Source organism: Pyrus communis, chromosome 14 (genome assembly GCF_041283825.1).
Source record: "Pyrus communis isolate YQ-2024b chromosome 14, ASM4128382v1, whole genome shotgun sequence".
Lineage (NCBI taxonomy): Eukaryota > Viridiplantae > Streptophyta > Magnoliopsida > Rosales > Rosaceae > Pyrus > Pyrus communis.
Window position 1 is genome coordinate 25,568,467 of NC_142578.1, and position 15,275 is coordinate 25,583,741.

The 15,275-nt window shown below is 37.0% G+C and overlaps 2 protein-coding genes across 3 annotated transcripts; both read left to right on the forward strand.

The window, feature by feature from the left end:
* The first annotated feature begins 7,031 nt into the window (after positions 1 to 7,031).
* On the forward strand, positions 7,032 to 10,229 carry LOC137713323 (gamma-tocopherol methyltransferase, chloroplastic). 2 transcript variants are annotated; one of them, XM_068452605.2, is made up of 7 exons: positions 7,032 to 7,177; positions 7,276 to 7,644; positions 7,747 to 7,919; positions 8,716 to 8,820; positions 9,127 to 9,330; positions 9,536 to 9,638; positions 9,837 to 10,229. In XM_068452605.2, the coding sequence occupies exons 2-7, from the start codon at positions 7,281 to 7,283 to the stop codon at positions 9,938 to 9,940; spliced, it is 1,053 nt and encodes a 350-aa protein (XP_068308706.2). In that variant the 5' UTR covers positions 7,032 to 7,177; positions 7,276 to 7,280; the 3' UTR covers positions 9,941 to 10,229. The 2 variants fall into 2 exon arrangements, with proteins under 2 accessions (XP_068308706.2, XP_068308707.1); XM_068452606.2 differs by having other exon boundaries at positions 7,302 to 7,644.
* A 2,589-nt stretch (positions 10,230 to 12,818) lies between these two features.
* On the forward strand, positions 12,819 to 15,115 carry LOC137713324 (protein CDI). The gene is made up of 2 exons (XM_068452607.2): positions 12,819 to 13,212; positions 13,986 to 15,115. The coding sequence occupies exon 2, from the start codon at positions 14,010 to 14,012 to the stop codon at positions 14,778 to 14,780; it is 771 nt and encodes a 256-aa protein (XP_068308708.1). The 5' UTR covers positions 12,819 to 13,212; positions 13,986 to 14,009; the 3' UTR covers positions 14,781 to 15,115.
* The last annotated feature ends 160 nt before the right edge of the window (positions 15,116 to 15,275 follow it).

Sequence of the window (15,275 nt, forward strand, 5' to 3'; positions counted from 1 at the left end):
ATTAATCTCATATCTACTTCCCTTCTTCACTTCCCTTCCACCAACCGGCATGCGGGATCCCCATCGAGACCAAGTGTTATGTGCATCTGCCACACTTAGGGTATTTTACATACCATTTAGTCTCACTTTCTACCGTAAGATACTTTGTTTGCATATATTTGCAAGGATTCGTAAATGAGACTTGGATATGGTGTCTGCTTTCTCGATTAGGAGTTTGGCTCCCTCCGAGGACATGATAGTTGAGGCGGTCTGGTGCTGTTTGAGATTAGGGTTTTGTGTTGTTTGTTTTTGCAGCTATCAGGCCTAAGTTTGTGTAGGCCTCATGTTGTGTCTGGAGTTGCAACCTTCATTTTACTTGAGCCTTTTACTTTATCTGCTATTGTTTACCTGACTCTTTTTTAGCCTTGTACTAGTTTTTAATGGAAGTAATCTTGTTTGACCAAAAAAGAAAAAAATAATAATTTTGATATCTTCTTTAAAAAAGAATGGTTTTTTAGCCAAAATAATCATTAAGATTTGCATAATACATCACTTTAGTTCCTGAGATTGAAAATCAATAGAAGTGGTCACTGAGATTGTCTATCATCCATTATTTTGGTCATTCTGTTATTCTATTAATTTTTAATTTTAAGGACCAAAGTAATATGTTAGAGCAAGCCCAGCGTTGGGTTTTGCTCGGGGGACAGACTCGAAAACAAGGGCCCAAGGGCCGGTGGGAGGGCTCCAGCGTAGGCTAACCCGACCGAAGGTGGAGGCCCGAGCTCCGGGCCTGTGGGGGTTTGCCAGCCCGAGAGCCCGAGGTGGACGTGACGTCAGGTTGACGCCAGGTTGGCGTCAGCGCAATATTTAAATTTTTTTGTGTCAAGAGCGTGCACCCCACCCGCGCGTGGGGGCGCGTCGCCGACACAAAAATCAGAAAAAAAAAAAAAAAAGGCTGTCAGTTACCGTTGGGAAGCCACGTGGTTTCCCACGGTGTGTTAGATCTCAACGGTCACTTAATTTGGATCGTTCGATCTCAACGGTAAAAAAAAAAAAAAAAAGTCAGATTTAATATCCACCATTCGATCTGAGATCAACGGTGGATATTAAAATGCTTTATAAATAAAAAAATAAATGAAAAAATAGTTTTAAAAATCTGAAAAGTTACCGTTGTGACACGTGGCACAATCTGGAGTGTTGGAATTCAAATTTTTCTATATCCAACAGCAGAGATTAATTAATTGAATAAAAAATCAAAAAAATTAAAAAAAATTCAAAAAAAAATCTGAAAAATCTGAAAAAAATTGTAAAAAAAATTGTTTTTACTTTTCTATAAATACCTTCTCATTATCATCTACCTTACACAACAATTTCATATTTTCTCAACTACTTTCAATCACATTCCTTTCTTTGTCTCAAAGTTTGAATCCATTTTTTTTCAACAAAATGACCACTGGTGCAGGTACGAATTGGTCGCTTATTGAAGATGTTGCGTTGTGTACTAGCTGGGTTGAAGTTACTCATAGTTCGCTTACGGGTAATGAGATGCAGTTGCAAGAAATGTGGAGTCTTATTCATACCAATTTTCTTGAGAAAATTGGTGGGAAAAGAACCAAAGAATCGATGTCCAGTCGTTGGAAATTACTTAGCCAATCGTTTAGTACGTGGAGAGACGCCTTGGCACAAGCTAGTAGTAATATTCGATGTGGGGAAAATTACTCGGATCAGGTAACAATATATTATTTATTTGATACCCAAATTTACATTATAATTATTTGTTTGTATTATTTATTTGTTACCTACATAATTTATTATTTATTGTTTGTATTATTTATTTGTTACGTACAAAATTTATTATTTATTGTTTGTATTATTTATTTGTTACCGTCATAATTTATTATTTATTGTTTGTATTATTTATTTGTTATTTATTATTTATTATTTGTATTATTTATTTGTTACCTACATAATTTATTATTTATGGTTTGTATTATTTATTTGTTACCGACTTACATTATAATTATGTTGTTTGTATTATTTATTTGTTACTTATTTTCATTATAATTATTTATTTGTTACTTATTTTTATTGTGTAGGAACTTCAAGCACAAGCTTGGTACGCTGCCAAAACCAAAAGCAAAAATAAATCATTCAACCGGTGGGAATGTTGGAATATTGTCAAAGATTGTCCTAAATTTAGAGTTGTGCCAGTCGGTCCAGAAGTGCACATGAACAGCACTCCTGTACACTCTACACCCGATCATGTTCATGAAGATGATGCAGAAGAAGTGCCTGAAACGCCCCTCCCTGAACAAGCGTCGGGTTCGACCCGTTTTCCAATTAGGCCTCAAGGTAAGAAGGCTTCAAAGAGAAAAGGGGGTGCTTCCAAGAATGATTATGCAAAGTTCATGGAAGAACTTTTGGCGAGGGAAATGGCGAAAGATGAGGCTGATAAGGCTAGAGAGGCATCAAAAGCAGCAGCTGTTGAGAGAGAATTTTATGCTAATGAGAGAGAAAGAGAACTACTTAGGCAAGAAAGGGAACATGTTAGAAATGGAAGACGGGCTCAACAAGATCGTGAGATTATGAACATGTCTTTAGAAGAGAAGTCTCCAAATTCTAAATTTTTTTGGAAGTCAGAGAAAGCGGACGTGGTGCGAAGGAGGCGTGCAAGAGAAACGATCCAAAGTCCTTGTATAAAATAATTAAAAGTCAATCGTTCTAATTAAAAGTCCTTGTATAAAATAATTAAAAGTCCATGGTTCTAATTAAAAGTCCTTTACATAGATTAAAACCCACACGAAGTGTGACTCTGTTTTCTTCTTATAATACATATACTAAGAATTATATAAACATAAACATAAAAACATTACATATACTAAGAATTACATAAATATAAACATAAAAAAATTACATATACTAAGAATTACATAAACATAAACATAAAAAAATTACATAAACATACCAAATAATAAAACACACCAAATAAAATAACATAAACATACCAAATTCAAAAAAATACACTAAATGAACTTAATTATCTTCAGCTTGTTTCAATGCCCATTGGTGCTCTATCAAAGTCAATTTGTAGGGCATTGTGCATGTATGACATTTGAAATGCAGTATATCGTTGAATGAGCCTTTCATTGTAACGTCCATCCCTTTGTAATGACTCATGTTGCACGGGCTCATCGGTGGCGTCATGAGCACAATATATACGTGTTCTTGAATTGTTCATTGGGTCTGGCTCATATTCATCAACAGCTTCATAATCGTACTCATCTTCCACAATCATGTTATGAAGAATGATGCACGTCATCATGATGGATCGAAGCGACTTTACATCAAACAATCTGGCAGCACCCCTGACGATCGCCCAGCGAGCTTGGAGGATACCGAAACAACGCTCTACATCCTTCCTGCACCCCTCTTGACAGCTTGCAAAGTGTTTTTTCTTTGCACTCCGCAGACGTGGCACTGTTTTGACAAATGTTGACCATCGCGGGTAAATGTCGTCAGCTAGGTAGTATGGCCTGTCGTACATACGTCTGTTGACCTCATACGTAACTTTTGGTGTCTTTCCTTGCAGAACATCGTTGAACACTGGGGATTGGGCAAGGACGTTGATGTCATTTTGAGCTCCCGGGACCTCGAAAAAGGCATGCCAAATCCATGTATCAAAAGATGCCACCGCCTCCAGAATGATACTTTTTGCTCCTTTTCTGTCCTCGTAAGCGCCTTGCCATGCACTTGGACAATTTTTCCACGTCCAGTGCATACAATCAATGCTTCCAATCATCCCAGGAAAGCCACGCATCTCCGCCTTCTTCAACAGCCGCTCCAAGTCCATGTGTGTAGGTTTGCGGAGGTACTCAGCGGTGTAGATAGATTCAATTGCTCCGCAAAACCTCATCAGGGACTCAAGAATGGTTGATTTCTCCATCCTCGTTATCTCATCCACTTGGTCTGCAGATGCTCCATATGCAAGCATCCGCAAGGCAGCAGTAATTTTTTGCTCAGGCAATAGACCCATAGCACCAAAAGCATCTTTTTTTTGCACAAAATAAGAATCATGGTTGCAAACAGCAATCATGATTTTGTTGAACAAATGTCGTTCCATTATAAAATGACGTCTAAAGTACGTATCAGGGAATGCACTATTAGGAACAAAATAATCATCCAAGAGTTCCATACCTCGTCATTGCCTACTTCTATCAATGTTTCTGGAACGGCTGGGCCTGCAGATCTGAGCCGCAGCTTGGATGACTCGACGGGAATGTGAGGCTCTGCCCTTTCTTACTTCGTCATCTCTCATTTGATGCTCCTCATCCTCTTCCCTCTCATTTCTTACCCCCTGGTGATTGAACATTGCTTTTGATTCGTTAAACAATTCTTCCTCTTCCTGATTGAATTCCCACATCATCCTTGAGGAAGAAGAAGAAGACATTGAAAGAAAGAAACAGAAACTATGAATAATGATACAGATTTTTGTGAATAAGGAAGCAGAAACTATGAATAATGATAGAGATCTTGAGAATTTTGGTGTGAGATTTGTGAGGATGGATGGTGGATTATACAGAGGATTCAGAAAGGATTAGGTTGTGCATAATGCCACGTGGCATGACTGAAGGAAGATTTGTGAAAAACAAGTTCATTTGAGCAACATCAACAACATGCAATTAACAATTAAAAGGCGGAATCATGTTTATATGCACTCAAAAATAAAACTTAACCCATGAACTTCAAAGCCTAGTAGATAGGTGAACCAAGACTCAACTCAAAACAAAGTGAGTTGAGAAATCAATACCTTTGTAGATTCCTCTTTGCATAAGCAAAGGCTAATCACCCAAAGAGAGGGCCTTCATTCCTTACATCTTAGATCCATGGATTTGGATGGATGAAAAGGTTTCTCCAAGTTCCCAAAATTGAAAACCTCTAAGTCTCCACACCAAGACATATTGTAGAAGAAATGAGTGACCTTGGAGGAGTTTGATTGCTAGATGATCCCTCCAAGGTGGCCGAAATTTTAGAGAGAAATGAGAGCTTGTGTTCTCATCCTTTCCCCAAAAACAACCCTTAATGAATTTTGGCTATAAAGTCATACTTATTCCTTAATTCATTTGAGTGGCAAACTTGTAAATAAGTCCAAAACCACTCCTTCTTTAACATGTGATTTATTGGGCTATTTGGGCCTTTTTGAATCATTATTCATTAAGTTGTCACACAACCTAAGTTAATGGACTTGACGTTCGAAGCCCATTGGGCCTTAAGGTCCAAAACTATCCCGAGGTCTTTTAACGAACTTATTCGTTTGATTAATAATCATATTAATTAATCCTTACCATAAATAATTAAACCATTTAATTATTCTTACTCATCTCCGTTGAATCTTCAATTTCTACCTTACACGGTGTACGATCCATTAGGTTCCTTTTAGCGAGGCAGTGGGCGATTCAAACTCTTTCAAATCGATTGTGAATTGGAACTTACTTTCAATTCTCCCGTTAGTGATAATACACTTTTAGGGCTTCCACAAACCATGGTTGACGCCTAGCAGCATGTCATGGTTACCCAAGCTAATCAGAAGAGGTGGAGAACCTATTCAGTTTTAGGATTACAAATGCAATACGGTCTTTCTCTAATACAATACTCTTGACCACATTGTTTGGTTTGATAGTTTATTCATGTCTACTATCCAATGTGAGTCTTGTGCTTATATGATTACCTTGAATGTGATTTGGAATACATTCCTAAATCTCATTCATACTTTGGCCAAAGATTCGTAATCATATCATAGAGTATTCTCCCTCAAACAATTTGAAGGTTAGAGATTCCTTGTTGCGCATTCACTTGCCTCCATGGCTAAGTGACTTAACCCCAACGATGTCGTGGACACCCTCCTGATGGAGTGACTTTAACATAATCAAAGATTAAGGACCTACCACAAGACAACTGTGATGCCTCAGGTCAAAAGACTAATTTGCATTATCCCAACCATAAGTTCTCATGTGACATGAATATAAGAACTCTTCTTTGATCGTGTTCAGTGAACTCATTCTCTATTGAGCACCTACGTACTTGTCTTGATGTCACACACACCAATGACTCGAGACTAGTCACTCTCCCTGAGAGAATACATAGCACGTAGTGATCTTAACGGACTGTCAATGCCTAATTGACAATCCTATGATCAGGAACGTTTAGGATGTGTCAACGAAAGAATGGTCTCATGAATCTAATTTCTTTAGATCGCATTCTTCCAATCACATATTCCTTGGACTTATCGTTTAAGCATATAACATTTATATGAGACGGCTCAAACAATAATGTTTGCCCTTAATATTAAACTAGATTAGTTTAACATGTGAAATGTCCATAAAGCATCATCATATGATTGGTTTTAGGGCACATTTCCAACAATGACGTCATTCGTTACAAATCTGATGGAAATCTATCCTCAAAGATTGTGAACAGATAATGACATGTGGCATGCCGTCATTCGTTAAAAATCTGATGGAAATCTATCCTCAAAGATTGTGAACAGATTATGACACGTGGCGCGACGTGATTGGTTAATAATCTTATCAGAAATCCATCATCAATAATTGTATTATTTTGTATTATTTAATAATACTTCGGATAATGACACGTAGCGCAACGAGAACGATTAAAAATCTTATCCGATATTACAATTAAAATTATTTTGTATTATTTTATAAATAAAAAAAATACTAATATTTTATTGCCTATTGCCAGGGCTATTGAAGTGTAACGGTGGAGATGCAAATTCTATTACCAGGGCTATTTACTGTTCATTAAGGACAATTACTCTTTATTAGGTGGATTGAATAGTGCATTGTCAAGGGGGAGGACACTGATTTCAATCCGATTCGTCGACTTATTGGCCGGATATCAATACCGTCTACTGATCATGGAAGCTAGTGTGGCCAATGCGTCAAACTCTGGAGTTGCTCTTATGCAAATTTTAAGGATCATTTTGATTTAAAAACAACCGTCACTATTTTATACTGACATGGGTCCACACGTGCCGTATGGTTTTTCAAGAGCCACCAACTTTCCAAATCTCTCGTAGCATATTCTCTCTCCTTCTCTCTCCCTCATCGAGCTTCTGCAGGTAGAGCTGCGGCGTCGCAAAACCATATAACAGAGGACTGATTTGCTAATTCAAATCTTCAAGGTGGTTTCTGCCCCAAACAATTCAATCTGTTGGGTTTTTCTTATATTTTTTGGATTTGAATTTCTGATCTGTGAGTTTTAATAATTTGTTCTGTTTAGTCCCGATGGCATGCTTATCGTACCAGACTGCTGGATTATCATCGTCGACGACTACACGAGCAGTGCTGCCTCCCATGTGCCACCGTCGCAATCGTGCTAGTACAGTTGTGGTCGGAGCGAGCTCCAGGAAAAGAGGATTGAGGAGGCTGAACGCGGTGGCGGAGACGGCGGCGATGGAGGCAGTGGAGCTGAAGAAGGGGATTGCTGAGCTGTACGACGAGTCGTCTGGCTTGTGGGAGAACATCTGGGGCGACCACATGCACCACGGATACTACGACCCAGACGCCGACGTTTCGGTCTCCATTCCCGACCATCGCGCCGCCCAGATTCGCATGATCGACGAGGTCCTGCGATTCGCCGGCATTTCTGGTCACTCTCCTTCTATCTTATCTTTTAATTGTGGGTGATTTGATTAATTAGTGATAGTTTTGGGGTATTAGTGTAATTTAAATTTGTAATTGGTTTTTGCAGAGGAGCCCCCAACTAGAATTCCTAAGAATTTGGTGGATGTGGGATGTGGGATCGGAGGGAGCTCAAGATATCTGGCTAGTAAATATGGGGCCAATGCCAAAGGCATCACCCTCAGCCCTGTGCAGGCTGAAAGGGCCAATGCTCTTGCTGCTGCTCAAGGGTTAGCCAACCAGGTAATCCCCACCTTATCGGTTGGTTAAGCCGGAATCCGATTAATTGGAACCACTCTTTTTGTAGGAAGCATTTCTGCTCGAGCGTGCTTTTGTTAGAACTTCTTTTATGAGAAGCACGTTGTAACTTTTTACTACTGATCTAGTGCTTTAATTATTGAAAATCACAAGTGATTCTGAAAAAGCGTTCTAATTTAGGGTTGGATTGGTATTGCTGTGCTTTGAAAAAAAAAACTATTTATGCTGTGCTATGAGAATAAACTTATTTTTTTTGCTTCATGTTTTCAGCTTTTTTGTTTTTAAGTGTTTACCAAACATCATTTTTAACTCAATTTTTTTTTAATACCCACTTTTTATAAAAGATTAATTCTTAATGTTTCTATAATCTAAAAACACTTTTAAGATCTTTGCCAGACGCAGCTTTTTGCTCTTCCAAAAAGTGGCCCCCAAACAAAACGTGTTCATTTATCGGAGTTCCCGTAAAAAATTATAGACAATGACCGTTCTATAGTATAACATCAAAAGGTAAATAAACACAAACAATTTGGATCCTTAGACTACGGGGTCTAGGAGAACGGATAATTATATTTTGGATCCACGTGGGACCCATTTATGCGGGTAGGTATCTGCGAATTCTTCAGTTTCACTGTTGCACCATTATGTATTGTTGTCAATAACATCAACTATGTATATCTGTATTATGTGAACGGATCCCATTGTAAGCTTTTGGTTGATGATAGAGATGTAACATGTTCCATAACTCAGTTAAACGAAGAGAACTTTTGCTCATCATTTGCAGGCTTCGTTTCAAGTTGCAGATGCTCTGGACCAACCATTTCCTGACGGGGAATTTGATCTGGTATGGTCCATGGAGAGTGGAGAGCACATGCCTGACAAAGCCAAGGTAATACCTCTTTCCACTGGACTGGTTTGATAATACTGCAAGATTTGTAAAATTTCTACGCTGCGGTTAATTGCACTTTTCAAATGTGGGCATACCTTGATATGCAGTCAAATATGATATTCATGTCTTTAATATTGTTGATACTGTGAATTTACAATTGTCAATATGTGGTAAATACGATGGAATGATACATCATCGTACTTTGTCCGCAAGTATAGTTAACTGCAACATAGAAAGATTGTGTTAAACTCCTTGTATAAATACTTGCCCTAATATTCTCTTCGGTCTCTTCTTAAAACTGTGCAGTTTGTGAACGAGTTGGTTCGAGTTGCTGCACCAGGAGCAACAATAATTATAGTCACATGGTGCCACAGGGATCTTGGTGCTTCTGAAAAAACCCTGAAGCCAGATGAGAAGAGTCTCCTGGACAGGATATGCAATTCATTCTATCTTCCAGCCTGGTGTTCCACTGCTGATTATCTCAAATTACTCGAGTCCCACTCGCTCGAGGTAAATTACTTGCTCAAATATTGAAATGATTTTCCTAGATCCATATAACAAGCATGTGCATGGGGAGAAAATGGGCGTGCGAAAATGACTTCCTGCTCAAATATTGGCTGGACTAGATCCCTTCAAAACATGTCAAGTCTTGTTGAGCTAACAACTCAGTGTCTCTACATCAACCTGCAATAACATCTGAAACCTTCCATGGCAGGACATCAAGGCGGAAGATTGGTCCCCTTATGTTGCCCCGTTTTGGCCTGCAGTTATCCGCTCGGCATTGACATGGAAGGGTTTTACATCGCTGTTACTCACCGGTACGAACTTAGCGTTTCTTCCCAATAAATTGTTTTGTGATGCACATTTCATACTACATCAGTTGATTTCTGCACGCTTCTATCTGTGGTTGCAGATAGAGTCTCAACTTTCATTTATTCCATCTATATGATTGCGTTTCTCGAAATCTTTTGGTCGAAAAGCCGGAATAATTGTGTTTCTTGATTTGAATTGAGCAGGGATAAAAACAATAAAAGGAGCATTGGTAATGCCATTGATGATCCAAGGATTCAAGAAGGACCTAATCAAGTATTCGGTGATTACGTGCCGAAAGCCGGAATAAACACTGTCGTATGAACGGGTTTTTCTAAACTATGATGGCCAAAAACAGAATCAAAAGCTACATCTAGTTCTTCCCCAATAATCTGTGCCGGTGAGCCACATTGGTTCGATTACGAAACAATTATTAGACTTCCTTCTGATACAATCTTGTTTCTGATTAAGATAGGAAAATGAATGATTCGGAAACCCCAATATAACACACACATATTGGGATGTATTCTTGTTTGTTTTTAGATCGATACTGGGATTACGCATTGATTTCAAGGAAAATTGTAGCAATGGTCTTTCAATTTTGCCCAATTAGAGCAATAGTCCATAAATTAAAAATCTATGACCTTTGGTCCTTAACGCATCAAAAAGTGCAGTTATGGTTATTTTCGTCAATTCCGTTAAAACTTATGTCAAAATTACCTCAATTTTAATGTACTTGGAGAAATGGTCCCTCAATTTTAATCTAATTGGAGCAATGGTCCCTCAACTTTAATCCAATTGTACCAATGATTTTTTCAACATGACTCGTTTTGATAGAAGTTCAGATAGAGTAGATGAAAATGACCATAGCTGCACGTTTTCAAAAGTTAAAGACTATTGGTTATGTCTTTTTAGTTGAAGAATCATTGCTCCAATCAGGTGAAATTGAGGGACTATTACAATATTTTCCTCTTGATTTCAAGAGAGAATCTCCTCCAACTACCATGAAATTTAAATTCAATAGAATAGCCTGCTAACATAATAGTGTCTAACATTATAATGTGTGGACTAAATAATCATGGATAAACATACAATAGGTAAAAAAAGGAAAAGCGAAAGAAAGCACCCCATGGATGTAAGAAGGAAAGCATCTCATGCGCGTGCGAGGCTGGGAAAGAATGAGATGTTTAAGTTAAATTAATAATTAGGATTTGGCTTCTGTGGATCGAAATCAAATCTCTCACCGTTCATAACTCATTATTTATAGGGTATATTATCAATTTCCCCCCTGAACTTGTGACCATTAGCCAATTTCCCCCCTCAACTTTAATTTTGGCCAATTTCCCCCCTGAACTCTCATGATTAGTCAATTTCCCCCCTCAACTTTAATTTAGCCAATTTCCCCCCTCAACTCTTATAATTAGTCAATTTGCACCCTACTGTTAAATTTTTAATTTGATCATAATTAAACAAGTGTGTGTAAGAAACTAAATAAGATGTATGTTAATCATGTTCCTATATCTTCATCCTATTACAAATAGATTAAAATTTAGAATTTTACAATTTATCATAGATAGTATTATTAGTCATAATAAATCAGTATGGAGTAATTTTATTTGATTTTTGACTATACAAAATTGATAACAAAAAGGATTGATGTGTAAATTTTTGTATGTGAATACAATTTTCTTTATAAAAGTGAAAGCTAAGTTCAAGTAAATTGCGGAGAATCGAGCTTTAGTAGAAAAACGGCTAGTCTATTCATAATTTTCGACTCCTTATTAAGAATAACCCATTTTATTGAAATAGGTTTGATCCATGAGTTTAGGATTATTATTTCTTTTTGTTATTATTTCTTCTTCTACATGCTTTAAACCCGATTCATAACTTTTTCTTATAATCAACCCATGTCACATACTAATTGTATTATGTTTTTGTACATTTTACCCTATATTATGCAGGTGAGTTTATGTTAATTTTAGTACTTTGTTGGAAGCTATTAGAAAGATTGAAAATTAAGAAAAGAATAGATGGAAAATTAAAAAAAAAAAAAAAAATTAACAGTAGGGTGCAAATTGACTAATTTTGAGAGTTGAGGGGGGAAATTGGCCAAATTAAAGTTCAGGGGGGGAATTGACTAATTATGAGAGTTGAGGGGGGAAATTGGCCAAAATTAAAGTTCAGGGGGGAAATTGGCCAATGGTCACAAGTTTAGGGGGGAAATTGATAATATACCCTTATTTATATTAGTCAAAAACTGAAACATTTAATTTACAAATAAAGGTATCTAATTGGTACGTGTTAATTATGAAAATTTTACACTTTAGCGGAATTATTATTGATATTTCAAATTTTTCATTTTTCATTTTAAATTTTTTATATTTAAAAAGAAAAATACACTTGTGAGGTGTGTAGAATGAGATTTTTGAAGTGTCAATAACATGTACTTTTAAATTAAGGAATTGTTATTAGCATCCCAAAAATCTCATTTGGTACTTCAAATTTTCTATAATTATAAAGAAAAATACATTTATGAAGAATGTATGATGAGATTTTGAAGTGCTGATAACAATTATTTTAAATTATTATGCATAATTAAGATAAACTAATATACATATATATATTATTTTAGAAAGGTTTATGGTAAAAAATTTTGAGAAGAAAAAAACAGGTTTATATTTAAATGCACACGTGGTAAAGAGGTCAGTAAGATTTGTGAGCGCACCGACATGGTATAGTTGTGCTGGCCTCAGCTCTGTGCTGCCTTGGTCTGTTGGTTTTATTTTGAATCACTGTCTCCTTTTTAAATGAATCACTTTGATCAAACAAAAAAAAAAAAATAAAATGCCAATGGGCATTGACAATTCATACGCGGTAACCCCACGCACCGAACAATAAAAAGGACCGGCTTTACTGGCCTCTCAGTTCCAATCCACTCACATCCTTTTTTTATTTTATTTTGTGCGATTACAGTTAAGTCACGTTAATATTTTATATTAATTTTTTTTATAAAAATAATAAAATAAAAAATAATAATGATATAAAATATTAAAGTGATTTAATCGTAATCGTATAAATAATAAAAAAAAAATATATGGGAATTATGAGGATAGAGAAGCCAGGCCTCAATAAAAAAGCGCCACCACAGCAAGGAAAGCGATTTACATACATCTTTATGGTAGTATTATAATAGAATAATACATATTTACATATTTATTGGTATAATTAGATAGTTTTTCAGTGTCGGTTTAACAACGATACAATAATATATGCTTGTTTCATGTAAATTATTTTCGAGGTGGAGGCCATATGGATAGTCAATTTAACGTGAATCTCATGATCTCTGTCTCATATGATAGTAAATCTCCCTCCTTGTATATGTGCACAAATCAAAGCCCAGCCACTCATTCCGCTGCCGCTCAATTCTCTCCCTCTCTTTCTGTACCATTGAATTGAAAATATCTGATCTCAGTCGTCTCATATAAAATTTCCCGGAAAGTTGAAGAAAAGAAAAGAAAATACAAGCGCCACCGCCACCGCCACCGCAGTTGCAGCAAGATCTGCGCCATTTCCACTCTCCAGGTACTGCTCTCTCTCTCTCTCTCTCTCCAGTTCTGCAACTTTGTGTGTATTTCTGGGTTTATGACGTTTACGATTTGGCTTCTTGTTTCTGCATTTCTCTAAAACTCAAAAAATGGGGTTTTCTGGATTTCTTGTATGAATATCTTTGATCGTGGATATATGGTGATTAAGTTGTATTTGATGTATGCATTTGATTTTGGTTTATTACGCAGAACCCAGAATTTTGTTTTTTGTTTTTGGTTTAATTTAATTGAAAATGATGGAAAATTGAGGAATTAAATGCTCGGATCCTTAATCTTTGCTAAATTGAGACTCAGAAACTAGAATTCCATATTTTTGGAAAATGAATAATTGACCCATTGCAGCAGAAAGTGTTAAGACCCACAATTTTCCTTAATTTTCTTGGTAACCAAACAGGGGTCTTACTAACACACTAGTGTTGTTGTTTGTGATGTTTTAGATCTCGAACTAGTAACTAAGAACAATCCCTTTGTTATTGTCTTTGAATTTTGATTCAGATCTGTGAATTGTATGCCTTGGTGGCAGCTTATGTCGATTGGAATAATCTTTTCCTTGTTCAGCAATTAATCGACTAGTTAAACTCGGTATTTGTATGATGGGCCATTTCCCTGCATGGATTTTAGAGAAATTGTCTTATAATCCATGGTTTATGCCAAGTCATGAAAATTTCTGTATCGGTCAACGATTTTCATTGCTTATTTGTAAACTCATTGTCTGAATAATCTTCTGCATGTTGTTTCGATTCTGAACAGTGAGGTACCATCTTATCAGCTAAGATGAGTTCGAGTGATGGGAAGATTCATCCAGTGAGTTCTAATGGCAACATTAAGGAAAAACCCTTTAAGATCTTTGTGGGTTATGATCCGCGTGAAGATCTCGCATATGAGGTCTGTCGCCACTCAATTTTGAAGCGGTCTTCAATCCCTGTAGAGATCACACCAATCAAACAATCAGATCTGCGAAAGGATGGCCTGTACTGGCGTGAACGAGGGCAGTTTGAAAGCACTGAGTTTTCATTTTCTCGGTTCTTGACTCCACGTTTGGCGAATTATGAAGGTTGGGCAATGTTTGTGGATTGTGATTTTCTTTACCTTGCTGACATTAAGGAGCTGCGGGACTTGATTGACGATAAGTACGCTATAATGTGTGTTCAACATGATTATACTCCAAAAGAGACAACAAAAATGGATGGAGCCGTTCAAACTGTGTATCCGAGGAAGAACTGGTCTTCCATGGTATTGTATAACTGTGGGCATCCCAAGAACAAGGTCTTGACACCCGAGGTTGTGAACAAGGAAACGGGTGCTTTTCTTCACCGGTTTCAGTGGCTCGAGGATAATGAAATAGGGTCGATCCCGTTTGTATGGAATTTTCTCGAGGGACATAACAAGGTTGTTGAAAATGATCCCCAAACACAACCCAAGGCTGTACACTACACTCGTGGAGGACCGTGGTTTGAAGCTTGGAAGCATTGCGAGTTTGCAGACCTGTGGTTGAACGAGAAGGAGGAGTACGTGAAGGAATCAACGAAGAAAACAGAGAAATAGAAAGAATCGGTAGCTGGCAATTGGCGTAACTTTATTTGAAGTTTGCGATTCGTTATTGAAGTTCCTTTTGATCCTGCTGCTCGTCCATTCTTTATGTGAAATGTGCTGAATGAATCCCAGAAGAAGTTAGGAAGATTTAGAAATTCCATCCACAAATTGACCTTAGTTTGTTCAAAAGGATTTACATTCTTTGTAATTCTATTTTTTACCTCGTCGATTGGAAATGTGTTGTATAACTTGGAATTTTCGTTGTATTATTTTTTACTATTTTCTTCCAAAAGCCTTGTATTTAAGTTTGTTTGCCCGGGAAATAAAGGTATTTATGAAATTTGATCGGAAGGGTATTTTATGAAATTAAAAATTTGCGTACTTTATTGGCCTCTAACCCCGACTGGGTCACTCATCAGCCTCTGGGTTTCCGAACCAGTCGGTGAAATTTTCAATCTGGTGAAAATACCGGCATGTCAAATATTATAATACAATTGGAATGTCAAA